The sequence below is a fragment of the Arachis hypogaea genome, chromosome 15, assembly GCF_003086295.3.
Source record: "Arachis hypogaea cultivar Tifrunner chromosome 15, arahy.Tifrunner.gnm2.J5K5, whole genome shotgun sequence".
Classification (NCBI taxonomy): Eukaryota; Viridiplantae; Streptophyta; class Magnoliopsida; order Fabales; family Fabaceae; genus Arachis; species Arachis hypogaea.
Window position 1 is genome coordinate 38,440,778 of NC_092050.1, and position 10,039 is coordinate 38,450,816.

Here is a 10,039-nt window from a genome sequence, read left to right on the forward strand (position 1 = left end):
TGTTCTAGCTTTTACAGTTTTTCTTGTTCTAGTTCTTCTCCTAACTGATTTTTGTGTGTATATTGCGTAATTTGTTGGGTGTATATGGCGTAATGTGTTGGGTGTATATGGTTGATTGTTGGGTCTATATTTCTGAACTCATATAATTTTATATAGTCAACTGTTGCAAATGTTCTAATACTGCTTGTCCTTGGTTGTATATTGCTTGACATTGTAATATTGCTTGAGCTTGTATATTTATCGATGTTTGATTCAATTGAACATCATTTTGAACTGATCTCATCAAATACTTATGAAATCGGTTTGTGTGTATCTGGTTGATCTATGAGTGTATCTGACTGATATTCATGGGTGTATTTTTCATTGCAGTAAAATGGAAGGCAAAAAACAAGCTGAAAAAAATGTAAGAACAAATATATGTCTTCTATTTCATGAAATGAATCAAGACAAAGCTGAAGCCATTAGCGGAAGTCATGCAATAAGACTGTCCAGACCATCCTCATTGTTATTGAGTCCATTTAATCAGATAGATTCTAATGATATTGACACTGATTAATGTAACTGTTATATACTCTTGTAAGAAATTGAACACATGCTGTAAATATATTTGATCCAATTATAAGTAAATTTTTTTTCCATAATTAAACTCTCTCTGGTGTATTGAAAATATCTGATTTACAGGTAGTATAATATGAAGGAAAACATCAAACCAAATATACACTCATAACCTGACATTTTACACCCAAAGAATGTTGATTATACACCCAAACATCTATTCCCCCTGATGATTTATCCCTAAAAATCCTAAACCATAAACCCTAAACACTAAACCTAAAACCTAAACTCTAAACCCTAAACCCTAAACACTAAACCCTAAACCCTAAAAACCTAAACCCTAAACCATATACCCTAAACCCTAAACATTGAACCCTAAACACTAAATCCTAAACCCTAAAACCCTAAACTCTAAACCATAAACCCTAAACACTAAACATTAAAAACCTAAAACCTAAACCCTAAACCCTAAATCCTAAACCCTAAACCCTAAAAACCTAAATCCTAAATACTAAACCCTAAACACTAAACCCTAAACCCTAAATCACCCAACCTATTATACACCCAAATCATTGATTTTTACACTAATAAAATCTCATTTTACACCCAAGGAAAGTTAAATATACACCAGACTCTATCACCTGATGCTTTATCCCTAAACCCTAAGCCCCTAAACCCTTAAACCCTAAACCCTATACCAAAATAAAAAAAAACAAACAATAATTTATAACATAAACAGCAGATTCTGAAAAAAAAAAATATATATATATATATATATATATATATATATATATATGTAAAATGTCAAACACAAGAAAATTCAGAAATACACTCAAGAAAATTATGGTTTACACCTATATTCTGTAACTATACACCCAAAAAACTATCCACTGCTGCTGGTTCCCTGAACTGATAATTCATAACACGTCCTTGATATTGGCTGGAATTTGGACGCACCACTGATACAGCATGAAAGAGGTTTAACTGGATATAATAAACCTGCAGCCTTGGCATAGTCCTTATAAAATTTTGCAGCATCTTCAAGGTTTTTAAAAGTCATTCCTACCTTGGGAACAAGTTGCTCATCAACAACAGAGAGAGACTGCAAAATACAACATGTTAAAAATAAGAAAATACTATAGAATTTCTGCACCTCATAAAAAAAATAACAATCAAAGTAACATACACCCAAGGGCTCCTGATATACACCCGAACGACAACAAGTCAATTAAAAATAACAAGAAAAACCATAAACTGTAAATACACCCAAACCTCCATAAAAATACACCCAAAAAGTTCTGATCTACACCCGAGCGTCTGCTATAAATTACAGATAATTAATCAAAACTAATACATTAGATTCAATCTACAGATTATGTTCACGCATTAATTTCACAGTCTAGCTTCACGAATTATTCAGCTAGACAATCAAAATTAACTGAAACTAAATCAAACCTCAGGAACTTCGTTCGATTCAAATTCAAAATCCACTTCGCTGTGATTGAGCTGACAATCTGAGATTGAATCCACTTCGCCGTGATTGCGCTAACAATCTGAGGTTGAATCATCCATTATCTTCAAAAGGACTTCAAAATTTGATTTCAGAAACCAAAAAATCAAAATAAAACGAAGCTAGCGTTACAGTTCGCAAAACTCAAGCGAATGAACCAAAGAAGTGATAAACGCAGAAGAAAGAAGGATCCAAAAGATCAGGGGAAAACACGAGAAAGAGAACAAAGAAACTTGACAAGAGATTCGAAGAAAGTAAGGAAATCTTTTGAAGATTGGAAGAGAGATATTCGCGCGTTAATTAATTTTGATTGAAACTAAAATCTGTTATATAACGCGTGACTTGTACGTATGAATTGGAGTGCGTTTAGGATTTTAGTAAGTTCCGCACTTGTAAGACTTGTAAATGCTAATAGCTTGTATGCTAAGATTAATTCTAAAATAATATTTTTCTGTTAAAAAAATATATTTTCTATGAACTTAAAAGTTAAAATACATAAACAGGCACTTAATGACATATGTTTTCTATTTTTTTTATTTTTTAGTTCCCGAGGTTTGTTTTTTTCAAGAACGCTTACCAAACAATGGCAACTAAGGTGTGGATGCCACTCTGCAAGCAGCATCCCCACAATCCTCCTCTCTCTCTCTCTTTCATTTTAAGCCCTTTTCAACATATGACCATGGCCAGCAGCAACACCCAAGATGGGCACCTCGACGCCATTTTCAATCAGAAACGCGCGCTTCGAACTCAGGTCCGAAAGACCCTCAAGGCCATCCATCCCTCTCATAGATCTCAACAAGGTACCTTTTTGTTTTTCAACCTTCTCATGTCATTCATAATGGAGCAGACACATAGTAACTTTTCACGATTCTTCATTTATTCTCATACCTACAAAGCATAAGTCTATTTGATTTTAATAAGCAACTTCAAGTTCTAAGATAAAAGGTTTGTAAGCTTAGGAGTTTATAATAATGCTTTTGGGTTATTTTTCAGACGATGCTATTCAAAATATAATCTCGGAATCCCCCTGGTTCAAATCTAGTCTCAGATTATGCGCATACATAAGCTGCAGTGCTTTACGGGAGGTCGATACATCCAAACTTTTGTCGCAAATTTTGCAAGACCCAGTCAGTGGTACTCTCATTACTTATCTTAAAATTATGGATTTTCAGAATATTTTTAAAGATATCAACTATAACTTAGGAAAGGAAAAAATCCGGTGCAAGCCGGTACTCGTGAGGATGGGGACGGGAAGAAGTCTCTATGAATAAATAGGGACGGTGGTTGGGGAGCTAGTTACGCTTATATATGTAAATTGTTTGGAAATGAAATTAGTAATACTAATAATGTTTAAGCATGTGGGTTTTCAGAAGAGTATCTAACTAGGAGGGTGGCGGATCAGGTGAAAGATAACCCGGTAGCTAGGGTAGAGCCCAAGAAAACTTTGAAAGAAATTATCAATGACAGGATGCAATAGCATGCATCTCAACACCACTTGGTGAGATACGGTTCTAATGTTGTTTAAGCATGTGGACGTTGCATACATTTATTTTGGGTTCGATTTGCTAACTTTGGACATTGGGCATGTTTATAAAAGAATATCATATTGTTATGGTGTCATATGATTTATTTAGCCAGCACTATCTTGTGGTATAGGACTTTGTTGATTTATTATTATTGTTTACATGTATTCTGGTATTCTTCAAGTTTCTTAAAGAACTTTTTGTCGTTATTTTTCCTCAAACTGCTGCATCTTATTAAGATCGTTTGACTGTACTACTCTAGTGAAGGGTCTATAGTCAATACATTTTCATGCTCAATACAATATGACTATGTGCAGGTGGGAAAAAACTATATGTGCCGTGGGTGGAGGATAAGAATAGCCACATGCGTATGCTCAGGATTTCACGTATCGATGATCTTATTGCAAATTCAATGGATATCTTAGAACCAGCTCCGATTGATGCTTACGGAAATGCACGTGAAGATGGTAGTTATTTATACTTATTTTTTCTTTATTCAGAAAACATGAATCTTTGGTTGGTGACTCCGTTGCTTTTTGTCTTAAAAATTATTTGAAATATCTTTTTTCGTACTGCTCGAATATTGTAGTTTTCATAGTTATAGCTTACTTGAAAAGTATTTGCTTTGTTATTAAATTAACTTTGGCAGATTGGCAAAATACCACAATTATTAGGCCATAACTAACAAAAATAAAGGTGGAGAACTTCGAGGTAAAAGTTGTAAAATTGTATTTCACATTCTTTGCTGTATGAATACCTAAGATATATATACATGCTAACCTGTACTATAATATACATAGCTCATCAAATCTTAACAAATCTTAAACAATGATTTCAATACTAACAGAATGATGACTCACTAAACTAACAAATTCTAGAGGTAAAAGAAGAAAATAGCAAGACGACAAAAAAGAGGGATAAAAGAAACATCATTTTATTTGCTGTGCTTTGTCGATAGTGGGCTGATTGGTGACAGTTTTGTTTCCTTCTTAGGTTGATTGTTGCTTGTATTCTGATAGTAACCTGTAACATCATTTGAAGCTACCATTTGGAAATTGCTTATCTTTGTGATGTAAAATTTTGACAAGTTTTTTCCAAAATATGATTGTGTTGCCTAATTCCTGAATATTCCAGATTTATAGATATCTTGCATATTCTAACCTGGTTTTCTTGAGCTAAAATCTGTGAATTCTTGTTTGAAAGAGAAAAAGAAAAAGTAAAGCCTCTTGATGACATAAGTTTTAAAAAGCAGCTTCTGCCAGATACAACTTTTGCGTATGCTTCTCCTTATCTTAGCTACTCTTGTGCATTTAATTTTTTTCACTGATTCTGGTAGACTTGACTTCCGTTGAATGTATTTTCTATTTATCCTGATTGGCCAATATCGACCTCTGTTTTGAAGGATTTCTTTGCTGCAGTTATGCAGGCAAATGAACCTGTTGATTTGTTTCTTCTACCTGGTAAATTTCTCATTTCTTATTCATATGTTTACAAATATATCTAGCTAATAGTTTCTGTTATGTCACTTTGCAGGATTGGCATTTGACAAATCTGGAAGACGTTTAGGCCGTGGTGGAGGGTAAGTTTTTTTATATTTTTTCTTCTGTCTAAATTAAATAATGTAGATCTGTTTCTATGTCGTATGAAGTCTTTGTTGTAAAGAAATACCTAATCTAAGTAGAATTAATTATTCTGGTCTGCTTTATGTTACCAACCATTCCCAAGCCCAAAACCATGATTTTGTGAGCCAAATTGTAACAAAGTCTTAATCATCGAGTTTTGACTTTTCACTTCTTATATTCTGAATTTTTAGTTACAGATGTTACTTTTACAAAATCATAGTCGTGAACCTTAGCTAACGGTTATCTTCCTTCCTTGCACAGTTACTATGATACATTTTTGAAGAATTACAAAGACCTTGCAAATACACGGAATTGGATTCAACCATTACTTGGTAAGCATTTATTCCTCCTAAGATGACATATTTTTCTTTGAACCAAATCAAGTCTGCATTAATATCTTTCTTTACCAAACAATTTGGATTTTGGATCTGCAGTTGCTCTGTCATATTCGGAACAAATACTAGATGAAGGAGTAATACCGATGACTTCATCCGATGTTCCAATTGACGCTCTTGTTTCGCCGGCTGGTGTGATTCCAATCACTACGGCAGCCATCAACAGGTATCCATCAACCAACCACACTTTCATTTTTGTTATTTGTTAACAACTGCAGTCAGGATAATAGTTAAATTGTCTTCGGAACTGTAACATCTATTTCATTTTTTCCTCTTCAATTAATTAGGAGAGTTTATTTATTAAACAATATTGTCCAATGCCTTCTTCAACAATGTAGCACCGGTTAACAGCATCCTTAATCATTTTCTATGTTGAGAATTCAGTCCATTTTTGTGATTGTAATGAAATGAACATTTTCAGAATGGGTCCTTGATACTGGACTGAATCCGAACCTTTCAATATTGTATCTTCAATAGAAGCATGGTTCCTTTGGAGGTGGCGCTAAAGGGGACTTGGATTCGGGGTTTTTCTGCAACAACAGTTAACTTTCCATCAAGTGATACAGGAATGCTCTGAATGATTGCATCAATCTTGACTGAGTTGGGGTATCGATACGATGATAACAATTTGTCATTCATCTGAATTCCGTGTGTTTTATGCAGTGTTTGAACTGTTTGGTGTCATGTACTTAACTGTTTTGAGAAAGCTCACCATACATATAGTAATGACTATGTCAACTTTTTGTACCGAGATCTTGAGTAATTTTACTCTCGACATTAATGTGCTTTTCTGTTTGATTTTATCCTTACAACTACCATAACTAACTCATCTTTCCATAAATAGATCTCCAACATACTTCAAAAGATTTTCACTTAGAACTACAAGCGTGTAAAACGACCTGTGATCATTTTTTCATGCAGAAACAACTAAAATAGACAGTTTCAATCTTCACCATGGTTGGAGAGGCACAAAGGAATGTGCTTCACCAATAAATTCAGCAGCAAAAAGGGCAACAAAAGAGGAGTAAAGATCATGCATATGGCTTGGAGAAAATGAATATTGATGAAATAACTCAATTTCATTTTTTTTAAATTTTGTTATTGATACATGCCTCAACAAATATCCTTGCACTTTTCCTAAAAAACATAACCTGACAAACAAAAAAGAAGGAATTTACATAGACATGTTACATGGGTTCTTAGTGCACTCGAAGAGATTGCCGGTGAGATGGCAGTGGAGATGCAGCAGGAGTCAGATGTAAAGGGGACCGATTTCGTGCCGGAGACCTCCTCACGGGAGTGTGGACTCTCAGATGTTCCGAGTGGGAGTGGCGGCCTGCAGTTTTGGGGGAGTCTATCTGTTCAAGGGTTGCTAAAACCTCTGTCATGGCAGGCCTTGCCTTGGCTTCACTGTTAAGGCACTGAAGGGCAAGCGTAGCAGCCATGAAGGCTGCCTTCTGCGGGTATTGTCCCTCCAATTTGGTATCCATAATCCGAAACAACCTTCTTTTATCGCCCAAATATGGTTTTGCCCAGTCTACCAGATTCTGCTCCATACCAGATATTGTTTTATCAACAGCGCGTCTCCCGGACAAGAGTTCCAACATCACAACCCCAAAGCTATATACATCACTTTTCGCCGTTAGCCGACCTGTCAATCAAAAAATTTTTGGATTACATAAAAATGATTGACAGTTTTGGTACATTCAAAAATTGGTGATTCCCATATTCAATGGAGGGAGTATTTGATAACAAGGCCAAAGTAAAACAGGAGTAATGACTTGACTGAAGCAAAAGCATACCAGTTGCTACATATTCAGGTGCCGCGTATCCTTGAGTTCCCATGACTTGTGTAGATACATGAGTTCTATCACCGGTTGGACCTGCCTTGGCCAGGCCGAAATCAGAAAGTTTAGCATTGAACTCCTGGAATCGTGATGCATCATGAGTAAGTGATTGATGCAAATATTAACTAAATTCAACAAATTATGATATCATCTATATTCCCACTGATCCTACCGCATCCAGCAGGATGTTAGAAGCTTTAAAATCACGGTATATGACTTGTGATTTGGCGTTGTGAAGAAAAGTGAGTCCTCTGGCAGCACCAATGGCCACCTTCATCCTCACTGCCCAAGACAGTGGTTGTGGTCCTCCTGTCAAATGTAGCGAAGCTGTTAGTTGGAAACTGCTGAGATCTTTTGGACATCGACAAACTCAAACCAGAATTTTAGATGCTCAAAATTGTAACTTTTTCAGTTCTAAAACAAAAAACACCCTTAGTTCATAACAATAGAGATCACTCTCTTACTTCTAAATAGATGATTCTCTAAGCTCCCTTTCGGCATAAACTCATAGACCAATAGCCGGTTCTCTCCTTCCAAGCAGTACCCAATCAATTTAACAAGATTAGGATGGTGCAGTTGTCCAAGGTAGTTAACCTCAGTCTGGAAATCATTTTGAAGCTTTAGTACCATGGATGTCATTAAAAACGACGGAGCGAAGTACCAAGATTACCCAGAAAACATTATGTCGCTGGCTTAGTATACCCAACAATAGGCGAATTTGCCAGCGGCATAATTTTTCCTGAGTAATTTTCATACTTGGGTCTTTTTTTTGGGACAAACAAATACATACCAGCCACTCCCTATGACCCTGAAAACTTTCAGGCTTAAGCTTCTTTACAGCAACAACCATTCCTGATCCGGGTTTGGAAGCCACGAATGTGTGTTGGTCGATCCATCCTTTGTAAACATAGCCGAATCCACCTTCCCCGAGAAGGCTGTCCGGACGAAAATTTCGGGTGGCATTCTTGAGATCATTGAATGTGAAGGCCTTAAGATTTGGCGAAGACAAGATTTCACCCTCGGACCTTGGCGTGGGAAGAGTTGAAGCATTGCTTTTTTCGCTGTGTGATGGAATTGATAAGGTAGAGGGTGGAGTTTTTGAGATTGCTGAAACTAAAGAAGAGCAAGTAGTTTTAGTTAGTTCAAGTTAGGAAAACAAGAACTTTGTAAGTCAAACTATGTGAATAACAGAGATAATAAAAGATGATATTTTAAATCAACCTGTTAATTAATTTCACAAAATATATTAAAACAATTCCAAGTCTAAATCACCAGGAACAGCTTATTGAAGTATCGAAGAAAATTTTATTAGCACCCGCAGAAGCAAAGAAATTGAAGAATCAAAGGAGAAAACTCTAGAGAAATAAAAAATCACTGAACTAGAAGAAGCATGATGTTTATTGAAGCATATGAAACATTTAATTATATTCAATTTGCAATTGACAAAAACTAAGCATAAAAAAACAACCAACTTTTCTTTTCAATCCCAGCAACCGAAAAACAAAAATACAGGATGATAATAATAATCTATATCTATATAAGAAGATAGATAGAAAGATAATAAATAAGAAAGAAACTACATACCAGAATTGCCTCTAGAACTCTGAGCTGCATCAACTTTTGCAGAAGAATCTAAACAGTTACCCATTAGAACCCCTCCAAAATATTAACCAACTAAAGCCAACTCACTGGACTAATCAACTTGGTTCTGCAAGTGGCACAGAGAAACGCAAGCTAATATAAAAAAAGAGAAAGGAATTATGGGTAAAAGTTGCAATTTCCGAGTTAGTGAGGTGGTAGAAAAGAAGGAACTTTTGCGTTTGAGAAAAGGCAGAGGAATTGTGGGTCAGAAAACTGGGAAAGATCAGTTCCTTTTGTTCTGTTAATCTCTCTGTTTTTCGTCTCTCTTCTCTTCTGTTTACCGAGACCAATAATATATTTTCTATCAAATCATCTTTCTAAAAATATGACCATTTTTTTCTTCAACTTTATAAGTACTGTATAGCTTTTTCCTCGCTCGCGACTAAATATTTTATTCGGAGATTTTATTATAATGTGAGACCCATCTCATATTTGATTATATTGTACTCGCGCAATAATAATAAAAATGATGTTTCTACATATTAATGGTTGGATAAAGTAAAGGGGCCTGCTACACATACAAGTAAAAAGGCCGTACAAGTTTTACAAGTTATCAGCCCAAACTTCATTAACACGCGCATTAACTCATTTTGAATGGAGCGTAACTACACGCGCCCCACTCAAACGGTTTCTCTTCGTCTTCTTCTTCTTCTTCTTCTTCTTCTTCTCTTCTTCTTCTTCGTCTTCTTCTTCTTCCTCTTCCTCTTCCTCTTCCTCTTCCTCTTCCTCTTCTTCTTCTTCTTCGTTTTTTTTCCTATTTTCATGGTTTCTGAAATTCTTCTTATTCTTCTTGCTGCACGTTCTTCTTCCTCTTACTCTTCTTCTTCTCCTTTTCTTTCGTTTCTGCACGTTCTTCTTCCTCGTTTTCCTCTTCTTCTTCTTCATTTACGTCTTTTCTCTCTGTTTTCTCATTTTTTTTTTTCGATTTTTCATGGTAAAATCGTTT

General features: G+C 35.4%; 2 protein-coding genes across 3 annotated transcripts; one reads left to right on the top strand and one right to left on the bottom strand.

The window, feature by feature from the left end:
• The first annotated feature begins 2,570 nt into the window (after positions 1-2,570).
• On the top strand, positions 2,571-6,408 carry LOC112750212 (5-formyltetrahydrofolate cyclo-ligase, mitochondrial). 2 transcript variants are annotated; one of them, XM_025798815.3, is made up of 8 exons: positions 2,571-2,865; positions 3,059-3,199; positions 3,906-4,055; positions 5,007-5,048; positions 5,122-5,167; positions 5,472-5,542; positions 5,645-5,771; positions 6,027-6,408. In XM_025798815.3, exons 1-8 carry the CDS (start codon positions 2,649-2,651, stop codon positions 6,037-6,039), a joined length of 807 nt encoding a protein of 268 aa, XP_025654600.1. In that variant the 5' UTR covers positions 2,571-2,648; the 3' UTR covers positions 6,040-6,408. The 2 variants fall into 2 exon arrangements, with proteins under 2 accessions (XP_025654600.1, XP_025654599.1); XM_025798814.3 differs by having other exon boundaries at positions 2,580-2,865; positions 6,083-6,408.
• Positions 6,409-6,665: 257 nt separating this feature from the next.
• On the bottom strand, positions 6,666-9,549 carry LOC112750211 (probable serine/threonine-protein kinase PBL3). The gene is made up of 6 exons (XM_025798812.3): positions 9,037-9,549; positions 8,243-8,565; positions 7,917-8,052; positions 7,625-7,761; positions 7,408-7,531; positions 6,666-7,256 (listed from the first exon to the last, which is right to left on the bottom strand). Exons 1-6 carry the CDS (start codon positions 9,098-9,100, stop codon positions 6,805-6,807), a joined length of 1,236 nt encoding a protein of 411 aa, XP_025654597.1. The 5' UTR covers positions 9,101-9,549; the 3' UTR covers positions 6,666-6,804.
• Between the last annotated feature and the right edge of the window lie 490 nt (positions 9,550-10,039).

What these genes read in the sequence shown, in the direction of transcription:
- LOC112750212 (XM_025798814.3), top strand. Translation starts at nt 2,649, where the DNA reads ATGGCAACTAAGGTGTGGATGCCACTCTGCAAGCAGCATCCCCACAAT. An exon ending in TTTGCAAGACCCAGTCAGTG is followed by an intron (nt 3,200 to 3,905) that starts GTACTCTCATTA and finishes GACTATGTGCAG; the next exon opens with GTGGGAAAAAACTATATGTG. An exon ending in TTGGATTCAACCATTACTTG is followed by an intron (nt 5,543 to 5,644) that starts GTAAGCATTTAT and finishes TTGGATCTGCAG; the next exon opens with TTGCTCTGTCATATTCGGAA.
- LOC112750211 (XM_025798812.3), bottom strand. Translation starts at nt 9,100, where the DNA reads ATGGGTAACTGTTTAGATTCTTCTGCAAAAGTTGATGCAGCTCAGAGT. An exon ending in GAGTTCTAGAGGCAATTCTG is followed by an intron (nt 8,566 to 9,036) that starts GTATGTAGTTTC and finishes GCTCTTCTTTAG; the next exon opens with TTTCAGCAATCTCAAAAACT. An exon ending in AGGGTCATAGGGAGTGGCTG is followed by an intron (nt 8,053 to 8,242) that starts GTATGTATTTGT and finishes AATGATTTCCAG; the next exon opens with ACTGAGGTTAACTACCTTGG.